General features: G+C 41.8%; 1 protein-coding gene across 5 annotated transcripts; it reads right to left on the reverse strand.

Annotated features, from left to right (window-relative positions):
* Nucleotides 1-9,123: 9,123 nt before the first annotated feature.
* On the reverse strand, nt 9,124-25,711 carry med25 (mediator complex subunit 25). Of its 5 annotated transcripts, XM_026325710.1 has the most exons (20): nt 25,576-25,711; nt 24,795-24,930; nt 24,664-24,709; nt 24,436-24,560; nt 24,229-24,327; nt 23,478-23,598; nt 23,202-23,358; nt 22,039-22,163; nt 21,812-21,887; nt 21,377-21,639; nt 20,555-20,656; nt 17,806-17,891; nt 17,663-17,720; nt 17,449-17,556; nt 16,644-16,820; nt 12,604-12,717; nt 12,334-12,405; nt 11,379-11,546; nt 11,154-11,274; nt 10,595-10,698 (listed from the first exon to the last, which is right to left on the reverse strand). In XM_026325710.1, exons 2-20 carry the CDS (start codon nt 24,917-24,919, stop codon nt 10,595-10,597), a joined length of 2,247 nt encoding a protein of 748 aa, XP_026181495.1. In that variant the 5' UTR covers nt 24,920-24,930; nt 25,576-25,711. The 5 variants fall into 5 exon arrangements, with proteins under 5 accessions (XP_026181497.1, XP_026181496.1, XP_026181494.1 ...); XM_026325712.1 differs by lacking the exon at nt 12,334-12,405 and having other exon boundaries at nt 9,124-10,698; nt 12,604-12,714; XM_026325711.1 differs by lacking the exon at nt 12,334-12,405 and having other exon boundaries at nt 9,124-10,698.
* Between the last annotated feature and the right edge of the window lie 1,905 nt (nt 25,712-27,616).

Consider the following 27,616-nt stretch of genomic DNA (forward strand, 5'->3'; position numbering starts at 1 on the left):
ACAGTTTTAGTGTCATGAATAATCTCTGTCTCTCCTGCCATGCACAAACACACGCATGCACAAACGCACACTCAGACAGCAAATCCAGGGCAGCAGTGACTCTCATTGCATTCTAATGGAGCATCCGAGACGTCCCTCGGACTTAATGCAGTCCTTTGTCCTTTTAGGTACATGAAGGGGGACTGGGAACGGCAAACTAACCGGAATGAAATCCTCCTGCATCCACGTGAGTGATGAATAAATGGTTGACATTGGGTAATATTTTAGAGGGTAGTCATTTATATGCTGGATTCCTCGTGCGCCCTTTCCCACCTTATGTGTTTGTTTTGGGAGGATTTGCTGTGACTTCTCCACACTTCCTCTGGAAATAATCCGTAATAGCTCCACTATTCCGACAGCGGTGCATGGAGCATTATCTCAAAGTCACACCTTCCCTCTAGGCCAGGTGTGCTGGTGTAATTTACCATGTCCCTGTTAACCTGCTTGCTTGTTTTCATCAAGCTCATCGGCCATGCATAAGTGGTGTGCCTTGGAAATTAAAGAGCAGCCCGCTCTGATTCCTCAAATGACTGAAATTGCTCCGCCTGTGCTTAATTTGCCACACAGGAAGGATCCAGCACTAGATATAGTCCATATTAACGACCGGCAGTGAAAATGAGTAAAATGACCACATGCAACCTTTGCTCTTTGTTTCCAAGGTGCTTGCAGGAAAGTTCAGGATGTCCATTATTGTTTTTTTCCTTCTACAGTAGCTGCAGCGATAGAGCAATGTGAAAGTGGATTGGTTATTGCAGCTTCCATACAGAAGATTACAAAACCTGCCAAAACGTCTTTCCTCTGGTCAACCACAATTTAGAGCCTGAAGCCCCCAGCAGCTCAGTCTGGGCCTGTTACAGGTGCAGAATCCTTAAAGGGGGATGAAACCGCATATAACATTCCTCCAGCATCGCCTTAGCACATCTGTGATAACCTTTCCCCATGAATCATGGCATTGTTCAATTTTAATAACATGCATATTAGGTCAAGAGGTGTCATTACTCTGCACCTTCAGGACCTAAGCTGTGAGATGGAAACCTGCTACTTCCAGGCCTTTACTAATTCAAAAATGAAGGGATTCCTCCATCCATAAAACCACATCACAGATGCAGAGTAAAATCACTTTCTTGTTTTTCCCTGGAGTGGCTGCCTTTTAGTAACCTGGCCCACTTTGAATTCATTTTGGCTTATAGGTAACACTTTTGATTTAGGCAGTGGGTGGAGGACAGTTCAGGATGAACTAATTCCTCTGACATTTTGGCCTCGCTTTTGCAGCAGTGAGACATCTTGATATTTTGAAGTGGTGCCCTGAGCTGGAGGACCTTGCCTTTAAATGTGATATCATGTGACAAGCCTCTCATGAATCCGGGGCCTTGCACTGACTGGTGCTGTTGTGATCAGCCCCCACTTCCCACTGTTGTCATAAAAAAAAAAAACAGTCCAGAGTATCAATGGATAAAATACAGGCTTTTACAGGAAACATAAAAACTTATCATCCTCTTAAAGTTTTACATCTGTAGGCCTATTTTAGATCTAATATATATAAGAATATGCTGCGGGCTCATAAATGGTATATGTTTCATGGTGTTTCACTTCACGGCTGAGATAAGAGGATGTAGAAGTTTACAGGTACTGTAACAAGCATTAAATCTAAAATGGGTGCATGCATAAAAATAACTGGATATAAAATGCAAGCAGGAAAACAGTGGCGCTTAAACGGCTTGTGAGAGATAAATAAAAAAACAAAACAAAAACAACACCCACCATCTTAATATGTCAAAGAGAAAGCCTTAAAGTTCCCCTTCAAAATTCCCCTTAAACTCCTCTTTTTTGCATACAAATCTGCAAAAAAGTTGGAGAGTTGGAGGGGATCTCAGCGCATTACGCCCCCCTCCCCTCCCCTCCACATGATCCTTCTTTGTTAGCGCGCTACGCCCCCTCCTCTTGTGTCTAATCCTGCCCCAGTGCCCCACTTCACCTTCCAACACCCCATTAATAACTTATTCTCTGTGTCATAAAACTCAGGAGATCATCCAGCGGGACCACAGCGCACACAATCTCCTGTCGTCAGTCCCAGCCTGTTCGGATTTCTCTGAAACACTGCACATTAGCATTTAAATCCTCTCATAACTGTATCATTGTGTTGCAGATAGAGGCAGTAGATCTTCATTCATCAGCCCTAATCTATCTGCTCCTTGTTCTCAGCCGGAGGGGCCCCAGGCTCTGACTCAGTTTAACCCACCGCGCACAAGCCGCAAAGTGTCTGCGCATTTTCCTCCAAATCTAGGGGCCATCAGCGGGGGCCAATGAGGGGAATCGAACCCCCAAACACACAAATTAACTCTCTAAAGCGGTCCGATAAGGGAGGTTCAGTGGAGTATATTTGAGTGAAGGCTGCGCGTTGAACGGATCAAATATTAAGTCCTGTCAAGCGCCTGCGCTACGGTGGATGCTCCTCTTGTCGCCCAGGTTCGAATAACTTAAATTGATCAAGGTATAAAAAAACAAACAAAGACAAAACAAAAACTGAGAGTGTAGCAAAAGTTTGAATTGTACATATGGACAGAATCGCACATTGGAGATGTCATATTTCCAAATTTCTCTCGGACACGTCTGTCCCGTCAGACATGTAATTCCTGGACAACAGCCACCGAGCAGGCCCGTGCGGGATTACACAGGACGACACTTCATCACATCAGCTCATGAATGCGGATCTCCATTCCAGCGCAGTGGTAGGTTGTTGCGTGCGGAGCAAATGCACAAACTGTCTGGCTGCGCGCGCACGAACGCGCGCGCATGCACGCACAGACCACACACACACACACACACACACACACACACACACGACAAACACAATCAGAGCACACGAATCTGCATCTCTATTGCGTGAATGTCATCGAGACTTACTTTTTATTCTGTGGTGCTGCGATCAAGTCCTGAAACACGTCCTGCTCTGCTCGGTACTCCGACAGCTCTCACCTTCCCTCAAATAACAGCGTATTCCACTGCAGAGCCGCCGCCGACGCTGTCTTCTCCTCTTCCTCCTCTCTCTCTCTCTCTCTCTCTCTCTCTCTCCTCTGTCTTCCTCACTGTTTCTCCTCTCTCCCTCTCTCTCTCTCTCTGATTGATTCACCCTTTCCAAGTGCTGCGCTGCCACCGCTGGTAATGAGAATTGTCTCAGAAATCTTCAGGTGGATGGAGCCACCGGCCGTCGGTGAGGGGATATCGGGCTATGCTGTTACTGCCGCCGGGACATGGACTATGGAACTTTATATATTTATTTGCTCAGCTTTTATTCTTTGTGCAGAACAAAAAACAAACAAAAAAACACAACGACCACTGTTGCACTCTGCAGACACATCACCCCGCCGACGACGCACGCAAGACCCAGACAGCTCGTGGCGAGGCTTAAATATTAATAACCCATAATCAGATGGCATGTAGCCTAATAATAATAATAACAATGATAATAATAATAATCTGTAATTGTTGGGGTTAGAATCAGTTATGTGAACACATGCTTCTCCACAGCCTCATCCCAGCCACGGGCTCGTCTCATTTCCCCCCTCACTTTCCTCCAATCTCCACTATTTCGCAGTTCACACGTGTCCATATGGTCATGCACTCTCTATAATATGATGATGCTGGTGTTTACAGCTTGTTACAGGGAACATTTGCTGCTTGGCTGGTTCCCCTGGCAACGCTCAAGCACACACAGTGCTGAGCCCCACCTGTACAGCACTGCCTCATTGGATCCGAGTCCTGCCTGCCACTGCAGCTCCCATCACATATGCCATGTATATACAGCACATATCGGCTGTATACACACATCTATTGATTGGTATGTGGGAAAGGAGAGGCTGAGGGCATGAGTGTTTTTCTTTAGTGGGAATTAAGTTTTAAAGAATGGGGGGGGGGGGGATCATGAGGTTGATTCAAAGTGAGATAAGTTTAGTGGAGGCTCTCCAGGGATAAGGAGGGTGGGGGTGTTCAGATGGGTGATTAGTGCTGGATTGATAACGCTCTATATCCAGGCTCTGAGGATTGCTCTCTTTCTCACATCCTTGCACCTCAACGCAGAGCTGCTCCATCACAGGCACCTCTTCTTATGTGTACATACACACACACACACACACACACACACACACGCGCAAACACACACACCTGACACACTTGTCGTCTTCCTCCCAGGCCTGCACACACGCACACACACACACACAAAGAAAGAAGCATGACTTCAGTGGGGAACAAGGTGATGACTGACCCCTACGTATTTCCTGTGGCTGCAGCAACAGGGTGTCCAACCTGTTTCTCTCACTAAACATTGCACACTCCACATGGCCTTGGCCGCCCTTTTCCACTTTATGCACAATATGTTCTCGCTCACTTGAACCCCCCTCCAACCCACACCACCACCCCTCACAGCCTCTCACTCTGCAGTGAGGGTCTAGCTGCGTCCACAGCCTGCCCCAGTCCTCTGTACTTCCAGCAGCGGCTCTCCCTCACTGCTTTTGCATTGCGTCGCTCCTTCCTCTCTCTTTTTCTCTCTCTCTTTCCCCTCCCCTGCTGCCTTCCTGCCTCGCCCCCCACCCCCCTCTCTCTATTAAATTTCCAGTCACACAACAGTGCAGTGGATATCCCTCCCTCTCTCTAACTCTCACACACTCTCCACCAACACTTCCCTCCCTCCCTCTCTCACACATGCATACCTCAGTAGTCTGTGGATGTGTTGTCGTCCTGGATGTCTCTTGATATTGACTGTTCTCTCCCTCCTTTACTTTCTACCTCTCAATCTCACTCACTCTTGATACAAGGCTGCTCTCTTTTAACCTCCAGTTGTCTCACCCCCCCCCCACGCCCCCAACTCCCTTTGCCTCATTATTTAAAAGAGCCCCCCTCACATTTCTTCCTCTTCCTCCCCCAGCCCACTCTGTTTGTATCTCTGTGCTGCAGTGTCTGCTCAGGCTGTGTGGTGTGGAGTTTAACCTCCCCTCCTCTCTCCCTCGCTGTGGTGGGTGTGCAAGGCTCGCTCCATCAGGCCAGCCTTTAACTGACTGATTGAGTGGACACCACAGGCCGATAAATGAATAAAGATGGGAGCCACTGTGAGGATTAATGCGCCTCATATGAAGACAAAAAGCTTGCCATCCAGTATTTCTGCCTGCGCTCCATGGATGAGGTTTTTCTCTCTCCCTCTTGAGCTCAGCCTTGTGTTGCTGTGTGTTGTATGTTGCGTTGGCATATTAGATGAGAGACATGAAGACGCTCTCTCTGCCCTGGGTGATTCTCAGGTCTGAGAAAACAGTTGTTGCGCTCGGGTGAAACCTCTGCCATCGCTGTGCTGTGTTCGACTGCGTGCGTGGCGAAGAAGTGGGGCAGATACACATCCCTTCTCCTCCTGCTGTTTATCCCCCTTCCTTCCATGACATGTTATCTCAGACCTGAACTCTCCACCGCCTCTGAGGCCCTAACTGAGCCCTGATCCGTATCTAATGGTGAAACAGCATGCCACCGTCTGCAGAGATTCCAACCTGTGTGACACCAAATTGAACATTCAGGCTGTCGTGACTAGCAAGCAAGGGTTGAATGCTCTAACGCTTGTGCCTGTGTACACCCTGAACCACTGTGTTTTCACCCACAGAGAAAGAAGGGGCTCTTTAAGAACACAGAGTTAGCCAAGCTTGTATCTCCACCACTAAAGCCAATACTCCTCCCTTATCAGAAACAGCCCTATCTGGCAACTGCATCCATTAGGGCAGATAGTGCCATTGATCTTCCCACACCCAGGCCAAGTGGACCTCAACCACCAGGCTCCTGCAGAACAAATCCAATTTTAGGTGTTATATGCTCCTGCGACCTGCGCCCTCCTCTTCGTGTCTCTAGTGCGCGAGCTGAACTCATCCACCACAGTCATCACAAAGCTTCACCCTCTGTGTGGTGAGGCTTAATAATAAGACTGTCTTTCCTGCTCCTCCATCGCTCGCTCCTGTCAACACCTCCCCCGGCAGGGCGTAAAACAAACTCTGCCCCCAGGCCTATAAAGCCCATTATGCTGAGCAGCAGCACTGCTTCTGCTACCAGGTTGTAGAATCTTCATCTCCAGCCTGTGGCCTCCTCTAACCAGCCCCTAAACCGCTGTACTGCCTTTCCTCCTGATGACAACAGGAAGAGACAACAACCAAAATGCCACACAACCAACACATAGCAGGAGCATTTTCATTTTAGGCCAGTGCTGCTCTGCAGTAAAGTCCAACAGCTCAGGCTTTGGTCATATGTTAGGATGCATTCTAGGATGTAATGGGTAAGGTTAAGTGCACTCACTGTGTTTAATCACATTTTTTATTGCAAATGTCATTAATCTATATGAGGCATGTTAAAGGAGAAAGCCACCCTCAGATGTGTTAACATTGAGATGCAGCATCTTCATACATTTGTCCTTATTCTAACATCTTAGCATGAATATCAATCAGGTATAGTTTTTGGCATTCCAGTATAATTTGTTTTGCTAACAGGACGTGAGAGCCTACCAGCGGATATTCGTCAAACTGAAACTTTGAATCCAGCACATAAAGTGTTTTCAGATATTTATTCCTTTATTATTAGCCATTACTGATGCAATTACACCACCATCCACAATTTCCCTTAAAGTATAACTACCATTGTGTGTTTCTTTGTGGGATAGTTATGTGTTGTTTATCTGCAAACAAATCAAGCAGTATCGGTTTCATGACTTGTTTTTTTAAATGTACATATCCTGTGTATTCAAGAAGTGTTTGCAGTTGTTTGTATATAAGGACCACAGAATTGCTTTCACAAGAAGCTATCTGATCTTGTTGCATTAGGCTTTTGGCTGCAGGTGATAGAACATCTGCTATAGAAATGGATTTACAGATTGAAGGTATGAGTGCTGCTGCATTGCATTTTGCACTACTTGTACTGTAGGTATAAGTGGTCACCATAGGGACATTAGTCATACATTTGCCAAAAATAATACAACCTTGCAGTGTAGATGCAGACATAAGCTTTGGTAGAAGCCATACTAGTTTCAGGTTTGTTTTATTGCTGCATTTCTCACTGTACACAATACAGAAGTTGCTGTTGGTCAGACTGAAGTAAATTTATGTGTCTTAGGTTTATAATATATTATGTTATTTGATGTGGCAGGTAAATTTAATATATATTTTTTAAATAACACAATCATCTTTAAATTTGCAATTGCTGTTTGGGCAAATTTTGATTTAGTTAAGTGCAGTGTGTTTCTGTAGGTCTAAACATTTTTGGCACACTTGACTGTCCACAGTGAGCTGTGAAATATCTTATGTTCTCCGAACAACTGAAATAAAATAAGATGTAGTTTTGTCCTCAGGTTATCTCAGTTGAAAGCCCAGTTTAGCTGTGTATTTGTCCCAGAATCAGGAAAATGTACACTTTTCTCCTGCAGTCATACAATAAAAGCTCTCCTCAACCCAACTGCTTTTGAACTTTTGACATTACAAGAATGCCTTTCTCATAACACTTATCAAAAACAAACTTAAAATAAAAATCTCATATTTGCGAGAAAACACTTTAGCTCACCAATCACAGTGTGCCACTATAAAGTCAACCATTCATTTTTGGTCCCAGCTACATGTTGATGGTGTTTGTTATGGACACTCAATAAAATGTCACCTGGGTGGAGATCAGGACGCCACTCTTCTCAGAGATCTGCCTCCCTGTGACCTCATGAGTGTTGGGAATCCATCAGCAGAACCATAAGTCTTCAGGCAGCACCCTCCACAGGAACACATCCACATATTCCAGAAAGAACCGGGTACTCTGACCTTCAGTGTCTATGCACAAACAGAGCTTTGCTGTCAGTAAAATGCAGGCACACTGAAGCAACCTTGTCATTAACAGGGGAAGGCTTGCTCATGGAAGTATTTGGTCAGAGCTTTCTGCGTATTCCTACATCTCTGAGGTCATGGTGTACTCTAAGGGAAAATGGTGAACTGTCCCCTTAGGATTGGGTGGGTGGGGGGGGGGGGCATTTGCCACTCAAAGTAATGGAGTTGATGCATCTTGCACATCATGAGTTTTATTGCAATTGAGATTAGTAAAAACATACATAAAGTGGTCTGGGAGCTCCCTGGCATCTGCACTAGCTGATGTGGCTGGGGAGAAAGAAAATGGGTTAGTTTCCTTAGCCTGCTGTCAGCCACCAGGAGCAAAACCCTGGTGAGCAAAATGAATAGATTCTCTCAGATTTTTAAGAGCATTTTCATAATTATGACTTTTTTTCCAGCTGTATCTATAAGATTTAAAGTCATAGTTATGAGGCAGTAACAGTCACTGAACAGTGAGCTGTTGAGTGGCCATGAAAGGCTGCTGTTGGTGGAGACAGTGATATCTCATCCTGGTGTAATGTCTCCATGTAGCAGGATGAGTTCCCAAAGCTTCTCAGAAAAAAACAGCTAACAAACAAAAGCCTGATTTTATTATTTTATCTAGAGAGGCTAACTCTAAAACCACACATTATGCGTTTTGCTGTTTATCTCTATACTGACTAATGCATTTCAGTTTGACATTGTGCTATCTAACTAATCTACCGCATTAGGAACAAGGGACACTTGACGCCTCACCAAAATCCCTATGAAACATAAAAGCCAGTTACAGTAGAGTATCTGCTGATTGAAATCAGTGATTAACTTGTACTTTTATGTCAAAGCACATATCCACTGGGTGTTTTACTGAACTCTGTTTTAATACATTAAGGCTTTCTACTATTTTTTTTTTAAAATCTCCGTTTCTTCTTTTAAATGCTAATGTATGCAGCAAAGGCCCTAAAAAACCAAATCGGATCATTGTCCTCTGATAGAACCAGAGGATACATTTATGAGGTATCTAAGGTATATTGTGCATAAAATAAAATGTGGACATACTGTACACACTCACAGTTTCAACACTATGACATAACGACACAATGTATCATGGCGGAGAACTGCAATGGGAGAGCTCTCTTTCAGGAGGGCCATACGCAGTAAACAGCAATGAGCTGATGAGGCTAATGTGTTTAAAGGAAAAAACATAAAATGATGCTTTTCTTAAAAATGACTTCAGTATTGATTTTTAAAAATTATTACAGTGGATGTTTGCCAAACAGCCAACACAATTGGAGGTCAGTTCTCTCACCATTTGCTTTACCGCTTCAGTTCATCATACAGACTTGTGAACATTTTTGCTGTTAATAAAAGAGATACTGAAAAACTTATGAGCTCAGACAGGCGCTAATGGCTCGATACTGAGATAGAGGCAGATAGATGGAGAGAGAGAATAAGAGAGAAAGATAAAGTGAAGCTAAGCCGGGCTCGGAGGGCCGGCCAGTGATTAAGGGATGGGAGGGATGAACACCAGCCACTGAGGGACTAGTGTCTATCTGTGTGAGTCCATGTGAAAGCGGGGCTGAGGAAAAGCTCAGAAACAAGAACCCACTGTCACAGTATCTTAGCAACCGTCTCTGTCTCCCAGGTGACAGGGACTGACATCACTTCCTGTTAGTGAGTGTGTATGTCTACACACAGTGACCAAGTGTTAAAAAAAAAAAAATCTACAGTGCTACGTGTATGTGTCACAAACGTTATGTGTGAGGTTGAGTGAAGTTCACATGCGCTTCTCTTCCACATGGGTTTTGGCTCCGCAGCTTCAGCAGCCGTGGCACTATCAGGTACATGACAGGACTGCGCTTGTTGGTGTGCAGGTCTTCGCTCTCATATGTTGTGCATGCGTTTCAAAAGCAGAATGTAGGCATATATGTGGAGCCTGTGCCACGTGCACATGCAGTCAGCCTGATTGTACATTATGCCAAGGGAAGCATGGCCAACTGATGCCATCTGGTAGGACTACTTGGCACAAAGGGACTCTCTATGGTTCCACAACATATTGGTGTAGTTAAAATTAACACTGTGACACTATTTGGCAGAAAAAGACACTGAACTATCTATTACTGTATCTATTTCAGTCTCTAACTCACCTTAAGAGTCCAAGCTGAATGCACACATGGAAGCTAGGATTGTGGAGACTTTGGATGGGCATCATGCGCAAAACCATCACAATGAACCTCTTCATGGCCCATTATTTTAATTTGTCCTCATAAAACAAGTTTATCAGTAATTTAAAAAAAAAAAAAACAAAAGTAAAATCTCAATTTAAAAAAAAGAAATAATACTATTTCAGGTTTCACTGCTAAAACGTAAAAATGATACAAGAGCAGAGTTTCCAGATAACATAATTGACTGTTTCCAGTGGTTTGGCTCCATCCAGTGTGTAGCATGGAGGATTAGCGTGCTGTCGGTTTGACCATTTACATGAAAAACTAATGCTTGCAATGTCTGTCCCTAATTAGCTCCAGCTCCTCAGTCCAGTAAAAAAAAAAAAAAAAACAAAAGAAACTATTCATGTTTCGTTCCTTAATTATGTTGAATGTTTGTAGCAATAAAGCAGCAGAGCAGATACATGTGCCAGAACTGGCAAATGGCTGCTGAGATTCAACTAAAAACCTTCGTTCTGAGTCCAAAACGCTCAATCAGATAAGGTCCATGAGGATTTCGTCCTCCATGACACTGGAGACTTGGGGCATTCCAGGCTGGGGTACAGCTCCTCTCTGACCTCCAGACATTAACATCTGACCTGCACACAGGGACATAGAGATTCGCTTTGAATTTTAAACAATGATAACAGGGATCATTTTATATTTTTTCAAAAACATGTTCCTAAAACAAATACACATGAACTTCATGCATTTCAGTCGAATGAGGTCACTGGTAGTGTTCAGTTGGGAAAGTACTGCTCAGTGACTGTGCTGTCTATTGCAAGTCTTATAAAAGTATTAATTGTTTTTGCAATGGGAATCAGCAGACAACAGATGACTGACGAGGGGTCTCTCACTTGCTGTTACTCATCTTCAGTTACAAATCTCTATTGTTTAAGCTTCAAAACAATACATAATTGGACTAGAAGGTCTGCCAAGCTTTCCAGTCAATATGCAAGAAAAAAAGCTTAAAATGACTAAAATCTTAAAATTTCAATAACAGTGAGTCAAACGTTTCTGAACTTGTTCCACCTCTGTAGGAATGCTTTCTGACCTGCCAAGGGCTGCCTCCACTGGCCCTGCATTTGAGCCCCCCCTCCTGGTGCTGGGTGGACCAACTGCTGCCCTAAACCCTGGTGAGACATCATGCCTGGCATATGAGACACTCCACCCTGCTGCGAGAAGATAAAGAGCCACGTTAATGTCTGAAAAAACTCAAACATCTAGAGGAGCAGTCACAGTCCCTCGATAACCTATGTGACATTTGTTGCACTCTTACTGGCTGCTGTTGGCTGAGGAGAAGACTGCGAAGCTGTGGATTGGCTCCTGGGTTTGGGAGGCGGAGTATGGGACCTGGAGGAGCCTGTCCACTCTGTGCGACCTGGTTGGGTGGGGCACCGCTGACTGGTGGTTGTTGGCTGTTTGGTCCAGCTGCTCTCATTGTCATCTGAAGAATGCCACACAATTTAAGAGGCCTATAGGTGCAGTCGCATTACAACCTGTCCAATTAATATTCTCTATTCACGTCTATTGAAGCCTGTGAACTTCAAACATTCATTTTCTGTTTTAGTGTGACCTCCAATTGGCTCCTGTGAATTTGTGGATCAGAGTTCATCTTCAACATTGACTTGGCAGATGTTTATTCATAATCCAGGTCAACTACAAATGAACATGCTAGCAGGTAATTCCATCTAGTTATAGGAGAAGTTATATCAAAGATACCTAAATATTTATTATTTTATGCCTGGTAATAGTTCAACTGCAGTTTACTGTGTTTCAGATTACATTAATGAAGTACAAAAAGGATGGGTAACACATTTATACTTTCAGTATTAGTGCCCTTCTTCTCATGCTCATTGCAAACAGTTCCTGCTGATTACATGCATGTTATCAGAAAAATCAGTTTCTTTTTTGTGTCTGGCATGCTACACGAGGAACGTTCGACGGGGACTGGTGAAGTTCATGCTGAGAGAAAATACGCTGTCCACCAGCCTGATGCTGAGCGGTGGGATGGAAGTGACAGTGTGCATTCAACTTTTTGTACAGAAGAACAAAGAGTTTCTAACAATATGTCAAGGATGTTCAAAATAACTACAACTATTTGCTTTCATTTCACTATTATTGTTAGTTGTAGAGTGGAAAAAACATAAAACCCATGAATAAAGTATAGAATACCTCAGTTAAGTACATGAACACATGTTGCTTGTATGATAAGAGGCTACTGTTGGTCTCACCATGGTGTTCTGCCTCTGCTGCTCCTCCATCATAGACACCTGACTAACAGGGGGCATGCCCACCACCACTGACTGGACACAGGACAGATCAGAGAGAAGGATGAGAGGGGGAGGGAGTGGTGGAAGTGTGAAGAAAAAAAAAAAAAAAAAAAAAAAAAAAGGACAGCACAGGAAAGGGTTACCAGTAAGGCATGCAGAAATCAGCCAGCACAGGCAGCATGAGAGGGGAACTCACAGGCAGACATGCCAGCCCTAAGCAACTTCATTTACCTGCTGCGGGACATTGCCATGGGAAACAGGGATTGGCCCAGGTGGCCTGTTGAGGAAGTTTTGGTTGGGAGGTACCTGACCGGGCTGCATCGGACCACCCGCACCTCCTAACTGCTGCACAGAAACAGAGGGAACTTGAAACAGCAAGTATATTTTTCCAGTGATGTTAAACAGAGTGACATAACAGTTTATCATCTTTATTTAACGACTCAGCATGCACTCCTTTCAAATACTGTGATGCCTCACTTCTGTTCTCATTAATACCTTAAAGATGCTCAGCACAAATTCCTTTTCTATTTTCCTGGGTTGAGGTAAAGGACTATGGGTGGCTGTGGCTAACCACTTTGCTTAAGAGCAACACAAGTGTCAGTCATAGTCTAAACAATAATGTAAATTACACCTTGTCCTAAACAGTCATATGTTGACCACATGAAATTTTGAGAAATTAAATACATTGCACCTTACAGAGGAGTAGCGTATTAAAACTGACTTTTTCTGTGTGTTGACTTGGAAAAAGATATGACTCTGAGGCACAGATACCAGATGCCCTATTGCTAGTCTAAAATGGTTGGCAAGAGACCTCGTGCAATCTCAAGTGCTCAGAAGCTGCCAAAACAGCTGGATAAATATAAGAGTGCAGACTCAGAAAGGAGTGTGAGCCTGATCAGAGATCCTATGCTCAGATTTTGCTCTTATGAAACCGTGTCTGTATTTACTTGCAGGCAGGGTAGCACTTAAAAAACGTTTAGTGCTCTGTCAAATCTTTTGTCGCCCATGTGTTTTCATAAAACACTGTCAAAGGACACACAGGAGGTGTGATGCAGTACTAGAAAGACTAATACTAAAAGACATACTTGATGCCTCTGCAACTTTAGAAAAAGGATTTTTTTCTAAAGTCACTAACATAAAAATTGCTTTAAGGAGGGTTGTCTGTGTCCAGTACAGCCACCAGGAAGAGTGTCCAATGGGCATTGTTTTAAGACTTGAACAAAACAAACATGTCCTTTAAAATCTCATGTCAGTTTTTAAAGGCTGAACAAACAACCATCTTTTACAAATAAACTCTACAAAATGACTGTTTTTTGAATTAGTATGCAATCATATATATTTGCAATCTATATAATTGCAGCATGTAACTGAAGTTTACTGCAGAGCTAGACTACAACAGCATATTCACCATTTTCATATATAAATGTACATAAAGCAAAGCAAAAACAAAAAATGAGGATGATACCGCTATACCTGTGTATAATGAAATTCAAGCACCGGCTGTGGTGTTTGCTCCTTTAAGCTTCATGGTTTTTAACCAAACTAGAGCCCAATGGCTGCAGTGAGATACAGTCACAGTTAAACATGGACAAATTTTCGAAACACACCTGTATGGTAGAATCTAATTACTCTAAGATACACTCTCTGTTTCACATTTTATTTGCATAGCCTTGTGGTTAAATATGAATTGGACAAGACAGAAAGTAGCAGTATGAGACGACTGATAACTGCTTAAAAAGGCAGAATCTGAGACTGGCAGCAGTGCTCCTGAGTAAGCTGTGCTCTGCAGGCGCTCTGGTGACTTGTGTTTCAACACTGAGGAGAGACAAGGAGGAATGAAGGGTGTTCCATCTCTCCTCTAAGCACAAATTATTAACTACAGACTCAGGAAAAAAAAAAAAAAAACATGATGGAAAAACACCTTTACCCATCCATCTTGCTGAATCTGAACAAATCTCCCTGGGACTGTGCTAATGCACGGGGTGTTTTCTGACCAATAATAACAGTGCAACACAGAGCTTTAGGTCTTTTGAGGGAACTAACAACAACAGTTGCCTCTTTCTCCCTTCTGCTGTCTATGATTTATCTCTTGTCTTTAACCCAGTAACCTGTAAATTCCTGCATCTAGATTAAGAGCCCACAACTCTTTTTAGGACAAATTATTCTATTTTGTCTTGCTGTGATGAGAACAAACTGCAATCTCGTTCCTGTAGAATGCCACTCCAGGGTTTTGCACAGAGAAACCTTAACTACTGGTCCAAATTGAAATTTTAATTACGTTAAGATTGCTGTAGCGCTTCCCTATTAACAATGCAGCACTGAATATGTGATGATACACAAGAGGCAGGAAAAAAAAAAAAAAAAAAAATCTTCATTACAATTTCATGTCTTCTGCCTTCTCTAAATGCCCCGATGCTTTTGCACACATGGCTTCACGTTACCTATAGGGTTGATGAGTTTTTGTGAGGACATAAAATTAGCAGGGTGAGTAAACAAGGGGCATTACGACTGATGAAAGCAGACCGCGAGGAGGAACGAGTCATGCAAACCCGACAACATGCTGCATTGTTTCACTGCTCTGCATCTGTCTTTGCTGGATGCAATAAACTGGAGTGGAGCCCTGTGATGAAAAAGACAGCTAATCCAGAGGACATATTTTAAATCAGCCTGTCCACAGAGATGAAGATGAGCACAGAGGGAAAGTGAAATGTCATGTCATGTCGACAAGGTAACAGCATTTGTAACCTGAACTCAGTGACAGGGCCAGGTCTACCCTCAGTGTGAAAGAGGGGCCCTTGGCTCTAGGTTTCCTGATGCTGTCACTAAAGACTCACACACACCACTGCTATTCCATTGTTTCTCCAGCAGCACCTCATGTAATGTTAAAATTTTGAGGGTGTGCAAAATTTATATCCACCAAAGCTGTGCTTTGTTTAAACTAAATCTCACAACTTTCTAGAAAATTTTATTTATTTCTTACAGCTGTGGTGACATTACAGGACTACAACTGCAACTAGCAATTATTTTCACTATTGATTTTTATTCTTTTTTTAGATCATGCTTGGTTTATTAAGCCAGGCAGTTGTGAAAAATGATAATTTGTCAGGTCGCATATCAAAAGGAACTTGTTTTTTTTTTTTTTTAACCAACAATCTAAAACCCAAAGCCTGACTTTCATTTTACTTCACTTTTCATTTCGTCAAACATGAGTTAAAAAAAACAACAAATTTCCCATTTAAGCTGCAGAAACAATATCCTGCCCAGCCACTTCAGTTGAGATCAATTTCCAGGGGCCGGGCCAATGGACGCAGAGTAAACCAATCAGAAACGAATGATGTGACGCAAGTACAGAGCAGTGAAGGGCATGCAATAGCTCAGAGACATGACTGCAAGCTACTTTAGTGATTTTTGTTGTAAAATCATGAGAATACACAGTGTTATCACCAGTTGTGTGCATATTTTTGAACGGAGTAAACAGCTAAAGCCAGATGTAGAAAGATTTGCGGACTTATTGAGAAACATTACAAATGAGTCACTGCGTATGGGCAAGGCTTGTTTAAATCTGATTAGACGAATGGAGTATAAAGCCCGTCCCATTGCAGGTAAACGGCTGTGACTGGCTCGGCTCTTTTGTTTAAAATAATGAAACAACTGAAATGGTCAACTGATTTCCAAAATTATTACAAATGAACTTTCGACTGCACACTTCACCACGTATATGTGTAATAATCAAAACAAACACAGATTTAATCCTTCAATTGTGCTGTAATATCAGCAATTGATACTTTGATCAGTTGTCATTAATGTATAACAGAAAACTTTACTCATGCTAACACTTTATATTTAACAACAGCCACATAGTAGACAGTGTACAGTGTTAAAGAGATGATTTTGCTGTGGATGAAACTAATTTGACATATAGCGTACATATATATTGCCCCACCAGCCTCTTCACATAAGCAGAGATAATGAGGTGGGAGTGCAGCAGTCAGCTAATGCTGCAGTAGGAGCTTAGCTAATGCTAGCTCCATTAGCCTGTACTAGAGTGAGAGAGGTTAGTCGCTGCTGTGAAGATACTGGGCTCGCTAAATGAAATGTCAATAACAATGCACCTTAATGCTTTAAACAATGCTACTCAATTCCCTGGTGTTCTTCTATAATGCCTCCTCATTATCACCTCTTTTTGGTTTCCCCAGTCCACATTTTCTCTCACACACTGAAACCTTCGTCTCTTCCAATCAGCTCCACATCCTCCTCCTATCACCACTCACCGCTCTTTGCTGCTGGACCTGCTTGTGGTTGGTGATGACTTGCCGGATGCCATTGACAAAGCCACTCTGGTCATTGGGGATGAGGCCCATAAATATTTTCTTTCTGGATGAGTAGAGCAGCATCAGAACCCGCACTTCACAGGGAGAAGTAGTGTGAGGGAAGTGGACGCAGCCGGCCTGCAGGGAGGGTCACAGGGTAAATTTAGACCTTGACATGGGATCATGTCGTTATGGGTTGTGCTTGGGGAAATAACCTTCTTCTGAGCTCCTCTGCCCAATCAAACATATCAGTTTTATAAATTGAAATCATAAATGGTATTAACTTAATTCAGACTGTGCTTTCCCTGGGCTGTAAATCAAATTCAGGCAAAGAGGAAGACCTCAGCTGGACTGAATACTATTACAGCCTCTGCTATTTCTCAGTGGTATTACCTGATTAACAATGCACCACAGTGACCAAACCCCCATCATTACACTAGATTCCTGGAACTGAATCAAGACTAAACAATTAAAGTTTAATGTCTGAACTGATGGCAAAGCATGTTTAAATTCTTATTATCTAACTTGAAAGTGATTAAATGTATGGCCTGGAACCCCCTCTAGAGTCTCTACCACAACACTGCAACACAGTTTCATGCTTAGTCCAGTAGATGAGAGCGGGTAGCTGCTTTCATCTACTGGACAGAGGTGGGACCTGCAGTCAGTTTCCACTCATGAAAGGCACAGCGAATGTTGGATAAGATACAGGACATGTAGGGAACAAACACTTGACATTCAGGGAGTAGTAAAGTGCATGAAAACCTACAAAACCATTGGCCATAATGCGGTACAGGCCCTTTAGGGATTCCACGTCTTTGTTGGTGAAGAGAAACTGAACCATTCGAGAGTTCCTGAAGAGGTGCCCTAAGGATGCCTACAAACAGAGCAGGGTAGAGAGGATTTACTTATCCATCATACATAAAAATGTCATTATCACGACATTCTGCACAATAGAACAAGCGCCTGAAAAACAGTCTCACAAGTAGGGCCTGTGGAATCAGCTGCATGATGAGCTTCTGTGGCCACTGGTCTGTGTTTCTGTGTGGAGAAACAACAGCCTGTCAATGTCAGGTTGTGTGTTAAAACATTTTTTGGTGATGAGATCTTTTAACTGGTTACTCACAAATTTTCTCCTTGGTTGACATGTACTTGACATTGTAGAGATCGTGTGAGTTTGGTGGCTGAATCCATGGACGAGGCCTTTGGCTTCTGCAGGTAATTAATGCGGAGAGAAAGAGTGACACAAAATAAAGACGGACGTTAGGAAGGACACATCCTAGGACACAGCATCACATCACACACATCCTACAGGTCTCAGAAAATCAGTTTTATGATTTTTTTATAGCTTCGTGCTACTTTTAGCTGCATCTTTGACCAAATTGGTCAGAACAACCATACTTCCAAATAAACCAAGAGATTTACATTAACCACAGTTGTAATAAAACCAAATTTCTATCCTTTTTTCCATACAAAAAGAGCTACAGTACGTTCACTCTTAAAGGCCTTTTATACATAAAAGTGCACTCACCGCACAGATTGAGACCATTACCTCCAGTGGAGAGAGAAGTAATGCGTCCTCACGCTAAGTCTCAGTCCTTAGCCTTAGTCTTTATTCTGTGCACTACCTCTGAAATCTACTGATGTGAGCAGCAGAGTCGAGCAGAATCCATTGGGTTCTGTGGTTTGTAATATTTACAGACAAGAACTGGTAGCACTGGAGAGGCACCTGGGCTATTTGTGGACAACACTGTCTGACCAGGACAGCACCTGCATCTCTGACATCGTGGCTCTGCACAAATAAGCTTTATTGCTCTATCAAGGTAAAGAAGAGTCAGCTGTCCCAAGTGAGGAAGGACAGGTAGCTGCTCTCAGTCTATGCAGCAAATCAGTTCAGCTGAGGTTGCTCCTGACTGCCTGTTTTTAGAGATGCTCTGGGAATTAATATCTCCAGAAGACACCAGGGTAGACCCAGGGCATACTGGGGGATTATATCTTCCAGCAGCTGGAGAATGTTGCAGAGGACAAGGACATGTGGGCCGCCCTGTTCATCCTTTTGCCACTGCAATTCTAATCAGGACAAGCAATTAAAAATGGACAGATGAATGGACTTTTAAAGACCCGCAGACCATTTCCTTAGCAAAATGTGAGGAATCAAAGAAAAAAAGAACAACTTTCTAAGCACGTCAATGCAGCAACCCCACTGGGAAAAAGGCCAGTGCTCTTCATCTTCATGGCATCAATACAGGATCAATGACCATTCAATCACTTATTAGTCAGGTCTACTGTAGTCCGTATGCTGTCCATTACAAATCTATTATGCAAGGCCTGCTCTGCAGACAAACGGGTTATTTATTTCCAGAGCTTGCTCAAGAGAGCCAGAGATGTGGACAGTAACAAAACAATCCTATTTAAATACATCTACTCTAAATTAGAATTGGATTAAAAAAAGTTGGCTATAACATTCAGGAAAGTTACTCCACATTTAAGACGACAAAGGCTTTCAAGAATTAACAGATTGAAATTCAGCCAAAACAGAACGTACCATATTGATAACACTGTACTCAAAGCAAGCTCCAGCCAAGTGAGCTGGCATCACTTGTGAGACTTTTTTATAAACAACTATTTCTTCAAATGAGTTTTAGTGTCTGTGGTGCAATTTATGTCAACATTACAGATTACTCAGGAGAAGAATCACTTACAGAGTCAAGCAGCTAATGAGTGAACTGCTGGAGGAAAAAGGAGATTAAGAGCTAAGTTTCGTGCTTCTCATCTGTCCACTCAGGTTGTTGCAACGTAAGATTTTCCCTGAGCTTCTCGCTCTTATTTCTGTCCATTTAACTGACTTAGATAATTCTGACAAACAGAAGAGGGAGGATGAGACTATAATCAATAGAGGCAATTGATCCGAGTCTGTCCACCAAACACAAACGCTTGAAAGTCTCATGAGTACCGCATGAAAGTCATTAGCATCCATTTTCTGACTCAACGCAGCAACTGTAAACTAAATTGATTTGACCCTCAGCTAAACCAATACCACCGGGATGGTAAAATGATGTGCAATTAATCATAGTGCACAATCATTAATGACAGGTGGTTATTAAACCACAGTGACAGGTCCTAGACAGCAGTGATGATCACAGAACTCCAGTTCTCAGGACTTTCCAGTTTTTATTCCAGCAGCCTACTACTGGCTGATTTACAGGTGGGGCAGCAGGTTGACATTATGGGAAATATCCTTTTTCACTTTACTGCCCAGAGTTAGATGATAAGATCAATACCACTCTCATATCTGTCACGTAAATATATATTGGAGCCAGCAGCTGGTTAGCTTAGCATAGGGACTGGAAAGATGTAAGGGTAACACAATCTGAACGATCCCAGCACATCTCAGAATTACTGTATAAAAAGTCTTATCTTTTCCTGAAGTCAGTCCTTGTCATGGTCATGTTTCCAAGCACAGCACACAACCCCCAACAGTTTTGTTTTTTAACTTTTGTATTAGTGTGCTTTAGATGTGCTTGAAGACAGATTTTTCTCCATCTGGACAAAGCTAGACTAGCTGTTTCTCTATGTTTTTTTTTTTTTAGTCTTTAGAGATAAGAGATAAGGAAACCAGCTTTTGTCTCAAATTCCACATCCAAACACGAGAATGATATTAGATAACCCTCAGCGCAAAAGTGAGTAAAAATATTTCTTAAAATATCTAACTTTTCCTTTAATTGACTTATGTCCTGTGAGCCTGGTGGGCTGAAGTTGAGAAACACTGAGCATGAACATTCACCACAAAACACAGAGTTTTAATCCTAAATACTACTTTTATACTACTTTCCAAATAGAAAATCATTTTTAATTCAGTCTTGACTGGGTGTTACCTCTTGCCACTCCAGAACACCGGTCCATGCCACTATCTTATTGGCCACACCTTGGGGTTGACCAATTGGGTTTGCATTGCCTTGAGCTCCAGATACACCAGACTGTCAAAGAAACAGAAGAGGAGGGTGACAACAATTAAGAAGTGACCAACACCTCTACCAGTCTGAAATATAACTGCCCTTGATAATTCAAAGGAAACAGCTGCATGTTTTCTACGGTACATAAAATGAGATTCATAAATATTTTCTGCTATTAAAAAGAAGAATTAATAAATGAAAACAGAAAAAACAGCACAATACCCACATTCGGAGAAAAGAGATCATCTAGTTTTGATCTCATAGTAGTACTAACATTTAAAATTCATTTTGATATTAGACTTCAGACAGTGTGTTGGTGTTCAAATTAAGCTCTAGACTGGTGGTAGGGCAGCATCACAGATTAAAGTCTAGGTTCTCTGATTCCTAACTTGAACAGGATCGCTTATATATGAAATTATCAATATAATTTAAACATTGATAGTGTTTACAAGGGCTGAGAATAGCAAATGAAGTCTGAGTCTCACAATGCTATAACGCAGTTAAACTCCACTGCCATGAAATTACAGCTAACATATTGAAATAAAATTCAGCACAAGGTTAACGTCAGACATTTCACATTAAAGAGCTGTGTGGTGGTTGGAGATGGGGGACACATTAAACCTGTGGTTGGTCAGTGAGTAGCTCATCTTTTTACCTCAGGATCATTGTTAGGTGTGTATGTCTGATCCTGATCTACTTAAAACAATAAGCCTTATCACCTTTATCATTATTATCATAATTTACCATGTTGGGCTGAGCTGAAGGTGGTGTGGGCTGATTTGTTGTGGGCTGCTGCTGAGGTGGCTGCTGAGGTTGCTGATTGGGTGCAGGCTGTCCTGGAGGCGGGACTGGCTGCTGCTGATTGGGAGGAACTGGCTGCTGTGGCATCATGGGCTGCGTTGCTGTAGTGACCGTTGATATGCTGGGTTGGTTGACCTTCACCCCAGGGACTGATGGGATGGTTGGCTGAGGGGTAAATGGGGGACCTTGATTTACCATTCCTGGGACTGGATGAGGCAGAGAGCGTAAAAAAAAAGAGGAACATAATAAATCAAGGAAATGTACCACATGTAAAAACATACAAATATCATGAAGTGTTACAAATACTACTACACACTATGATTGGTCATTCAAAAATCTTCTGTTTTCTTTACAACACAAAATGCACTAGAAACTCACAGCGACTCTTCTGGTTGTTGGCTGCCTCCACGGCCATCTGTGCAGCTACCTGAGCAGCAGTCAAGGGTGCGGGATTCTGTCAGCAGGCAGATTAAAGGAAGACAATGCTGGGTAAAACGTTTTAGGGAAGGAACATAAACAACACTGCTGTCTGAAACTGAGCCAAATGCACGCACAAGGAATTAGTCTCCAGGCAGCCTTACACTGTGTGGCCGCTTGCCCATTACCTGATAAGGGTGAGTTGAATTAATGGGTGCAGAGGACTGGGAAGCTCCAGAAAGAGGCTGACTGACAGGTAACGGCTGAGGAGGAAGGACAGGTTTGAGGGGCCCAGGTCCTCCACCTGAGGAAACTAGACACAGAGAATATAAAGAAAATAGAATTTTTACAGTTCTGACACTGAAGATGCCACAAATCAAATCCCTTTCTTCACATAACAATCACTTAATCTTATAGTTGAATTATTTGATTTTTTTTTTATATTTCCACCAGCAGTTAAGATATTAGTAGGGATATAATTATAAGAAACTGGCAAGAACAAAATCTAAACAGGAGGAGAGTCTGCAGTTGGTAGAGGAGGTACCTCAGAGTAAGCAAACCATAAATGAGCAATTTAGTACCTCTTTAAGAAGCACAGACAAAAAAGATGCATGGAAAGAGATAAACAACATTAATGCCAGTTTTACTCTTGTCATTCGCAGCTTGGGAGGGATGCATAAAAATGTTGTAACATCCTTGTGGGTCTTAAGATAAGAAGCTTACAGGAATGCACCTGCCACAACCGGGAAACTATAAAATTACATTGTTTTTCACGTTGCTACGGATAATACATTGTGCACTATGTACAACACTACACTGTGAGACCGCTGCAAACCCTGCTCACCTCTGTCTTCATACTAAAAGTAAAGATTTAGTTATAAAGCACTTTCCAAAACAAAACCTACAAGGTGCTTTTCAATAAATTTTTGTATTCACATTTAATGGATCAGTGCATCTGTCTAGAACCCTAAACAGCTTCTAATTACAAATTGCAGAAACCTACACCGCTCTCTTCAGCTTAACTTAATTCCAAAATAATTCAGTCACTGGCTGTATTAGATGAATCCCAAAATCAACACACACACAGCTTTGACATTTGACTTCATATTGAAGTGGTTCTCCCTGGGCAAACTATTCATATATTTATCTCTTGTTACCTGTAGGCTATGATGACACTGTTTATAATGATAATAATGAAGATATGAAACTGCAATACCCATGAACCATGAAAAAGCCTAATTTACCAGCAAAAATACTGAAATGCCAACAATGAATACCATTCAGTCTGTAGTATAATGCAATTCTAATCCTTTTATAAAACATATAAATTAAATTGGAGACTGTTTCTCACCAGGAAGTGAGATGCCTCTGACTAGGACCATGTGGAATGGGTCCTGACTGTAGTCTGGATGGGGTTCAACCACCCCTCCCCCTGGGGACGCCCGCTCAAACAAAGCTCTTAAAGCAGGCAGTTTCCGCGGAGCCACCACCGAGAAGTGAATTCCTCTCTAAGAATTATGAGAATAAAATACATAAAATAAAGTAAATACAAATTCTACTTCATTAGTAGAATACTCATAAAAACCACAAGAAGGTTGATTGTCATGCCTGATATGTGATAACCTACATCTCTGAAGATTTTCACCAGGCTGTCCGCTGTCAAACCAGTGTAGGTGACACTCTCCACAGCAGGGAGCAGGTATGGCGGAGAGTTACACAGCAGCACACACACTTTGTGGGTTTGACCTCTGGCAATGGTAAAAAGTGTGAGAGCAAAAACATGAGAGTTTCATCATTTTTGACCCTCTCTTCGAAAATGGCATAATTTATTATGGATTTTTTTTTGTTTTTACTTTAATTTTTATGAAAGAATTTGGAGGATATTTCCAATCTTTAATCCACTCAATTTATTGCAGCACATTTTCAGATGCCATCAGATGAACTTTGGGTAAAACACTCCACACCAGCTTTTTCACCAACATAAGGTTGATTGCCACACAGAGAAGCCAATCTGTTGATCTGTTTACAGATGCTTTAATAAAAACAATGTGTGTGTATATCTGTGTTTATCTCATGGCTTAGTTGCCCTTAAAAGGTCGACATCAAATAGCAGGTCTTTGCATTATTTCACTGAGCCAGTGCTTTTGTCTGTTAACAGGGTTCAGTTACCTTGAATGCTCACACATATTTCATTACTTTATTATGACCAAACAGGACACACATCCAACTTCCAATAGGATAAGTGTTAAATACTTTGGAGACGAGCAATAAATTATTTTACAATGATCCCTACACTAGTGGGCATTGACTGTACTTTATAAATGTGTAAAATGGTCCAAGAAATTAGTGAGTAGTGTGAAACAAATAGACTGCCTTACATTTGTTCCCTCATCTTCTTAAAATCATCAAATAGCTGCAGGGCCACAGAGAGTCCCTCTGCAATTAGACTACAGCTTTCTGCTCCACCTCCCATGAACCTGTGTGCAGGGGGAAAAAAGGGGAATCTTTAAAATGTACAAATTTATACTCTCTGCTTTATAACACCACGTTTATTATAATCAGGTAAATTATTTTGAACAAGTTACTGGATGCTGTCGATCCATGAGACAAATTCAAAGGCAGAGCTTGTTGGTGCATGGCACTGGACATATGACTCAGGTGCACAGTCCACTGTGTTGAACACAACAAGGCCATACTGTGTCCCTCCATACTGGAAAGACAAAACATGCAAGAATAGTAATCAAAACCCTTTTTTGATATTATATTTCGCAACAAAAAAAAAAAAAAAAAAAATCAAAAGGGGAAATACTCACATCTCCACCAAAATCTGTTTCTGCAGGGGGGCCTCCATTAAAATATCTATGGTTAAAAAACAACAACAAAATTTAAAACATTCAGATATCAATAATAAAATGAATGAAAAGAGGTGGCTTTATGTCCTTACTCAATAGCTGGAAGTATATAATTTTTCCTTAGAGATTCAAAATAAGGTCCAAGGTTCGCCGTCCCTTCAATGACAAACACCACATCAGCCACCTGGTTGGTTCCAGGCTTAGTTGATGGCTCCATGAGTGTCAACCCTGCCACCATGGACATGGACAGATTTTATACTTAATGAGGCAGCTGTCTTAAACAACTGGGACAGACAAGCAGCGGCAGCAAAGCTTATCAACTGCATGAACAGCATCAGCAGCTAAACTTGCTAAGTAGGTGCTATTCTCTGGGAAAAACCTCTCTTTTACAAGATTAGATGTTACCTACATTTTTATAACGTAATATAAGCACTTATGGAAAATAAAGTTTAACCTCTATAATTTCAACGCTCCTTGCTCCTGCAATTGTCATTTGATAAAATATCCTGCAAAGAGGGAGTAGGTAACAGTAATAAAAGCTAAAATGTTACTCAGATCAGTCTGTCTCTGGAAAAGCTTAAGTCGGAAGTTACTGTGCTTTGGAACTGGCACTAACAACGCTAACGTTAGCCAACCTAACGCCTGAAACACAGCATGGTTACACACTGTTATACAATTAGCCCACAATTACAAAATTACGAGTTGAAACGCTTGCAAACAAAAGTAAAAACAGTGAAGTGCACAGAGTTTCACTGTCGGGTTAACGTAGCTCAACGTTAGGCAGCTAAACGTCAAACAACCAATTTATGCTAACACAGTTAAATAGCCTTAACTAGCTAGCCACCACCTAGCTAGAAAGTGAAGTGAACTAACCTGGTCATGCAGAGCTGCCACTCGAGTACTGGAACAAATTAAACCCGAATATAACGTAAAATAAACTTGAATTAGCATTCACTACAGGAGTAGCTAAGTCCAGTCATTTGTTGTATTTTTGACGGAAGTGACCAAAACGACCCGCCCACAAAGCGTGACGTAATAACTAGCTCTCTTCCTCGTCGTTTCTTATGTTTGTTTTGTGCAGACAAGGAGCAGAGTGGTGCCTTCCACAGTTCAAAATCTTTAATAAAGCCTAATTTTCACATACAGCCTATTGTCAGCCAGTAGTTTCAGCACTGTACACGAAATATATCCACGTAAATGTTTAAACTCTTGCCTCCTAGAGCAACATTTAGCAAAATTAAATACATTTAAAACTGTATTCATACACAAAAAGAGCAGTCTGTTTCAGTAATGGTTGGATTAAATTATTGTTGTGGATAAAGTGTGTGGTTTTTGCTTGAACTGTTGAACTGTTTGTTTTAATTTAGTGACCCTTAAATAAAGTGGATGATTTAATCATCTGGTAGTTTTATCAGAAATTATTGCAGCACCGCGCAATTTTTGCAGAACAAGGTGTCGATAGCTCCAAATTAAGGCAACAGAGAGATTTAAACATTGGGTTTTAAAGAACTGAGAGCTGGAGCAGATGTCAAGTCATCAGGGAGGCTGTTACAGATTTGTGGTGCATAAAAACTGAGCAGTGTTTCATTGTGTTAGGCTTTGGGGAGTAAGCACACCTATCCTGGATGACCTAAAGTCTGGACAGTTCATAACAGAGCAGCCAATTTGAAATGTACATTGACCATTCACTGCTTTATAAATCAAGCATGCGAAAATCAATTCTGTACTGGACACCAGTGCTGAGACGTAAGAACTGGTGTAATGTGTTTTGCTTTCTTGAATAGGCTTGTTGTCTAATGAATAGTCCGCCAGACAAGTCAGTCTCTTCACAGTGACCTCTAAATGCACCATTAGTTGTGAAGCCTACTAAAGAAATGTTTTAATTGGAAAGAAAGTTTTATAATGCAGTATGATCATTTCTGTCAGAAAATTAATTAAACTAAATTACAAATTCTGAACGTTCAGCACTACTATACCTAATTTAAATGGCTATTTATGCTTCTGCACCCACTGAAGTTCAATTTATTTCAGCTATGTAGCTGCATTTCTATCAAGCAAACTGCTTCCTGTAAAGGAAATGCACTTAATATATGCCCACATTGAGAGTAAATGAAGCTTGAAGAGACAAGGTCATCACAAGTGCTGTTTGCAAGTGCCCTGCCAGTGGTATTAGTCATGAGAAAGGTCATCTGTTATCGTATCTGCCACAAATCCATCTAATGGCCACCCTGACGTAGACAAAGCTGGTGGGTGATAAAGGGCTTTCTTCAAGGGCAAAACTGGGAATCTATACAAGACTTTTTGTAAAAACCAACAGGCTGTGAAAAAGAGAGCATCACACAATGAGCCACTAGGTTTTACAAATTACAGTGATAGAAACAAGATGTTCAGTTTTGCTCTAATGACCGGCTCAAGACTGTGTTCAGATGTGTCTACACTGAAGTTCTGAAAATAAACTAACTGGTCTGATGCTTATTCTCTAGCGGAAGATTTTAATCATAAACCTGAAGATGTTCAGGAAATTAACTGCTGCAAAATATTATATTGCTGTGTGAGTGTATCTTTCTATGTTGCAAATAAGTGTTTACAGCAAAAACAGTGAAGCTTTCTGAGTGCTGTTGAGTCTGATCTCCAGGAGATGTCAGCAAATAGTTACAATAAGTACAGCAGTTGATCACAGACAAGGTTACGATGTGTAACCTAAAGGGCCTTGCTCTCACTGAGACCCGGACTAAAGATATTTCATGCTTTGCTTTGTTGTATTGTATTTTAATGAACATAAAATCTGACACACTGAAACTATCTCAGGCATGGTTTGCATCAAAGTTTTTCCATGTAATCTCTTACTCTACAAAACGTACACACCCTCTGTGCTGAACGCAAGAGCATATAACTACAGCACACACGCATATAA

The sequence above is a fragment of the Mastacembelus armatus genome, chromosome 8 (assembly GCF_900324485.2).
Source record: "Mastacembelus armatus chromosome 8, fMasArm1.2, whole genome shotgun sequence".
NCBI lineage: Eukaryota > Metazoa > Chordata > Actinopteri > Synbranchiformes > Mastacembelidae > Mastacembelus > Mastacembelus armatus.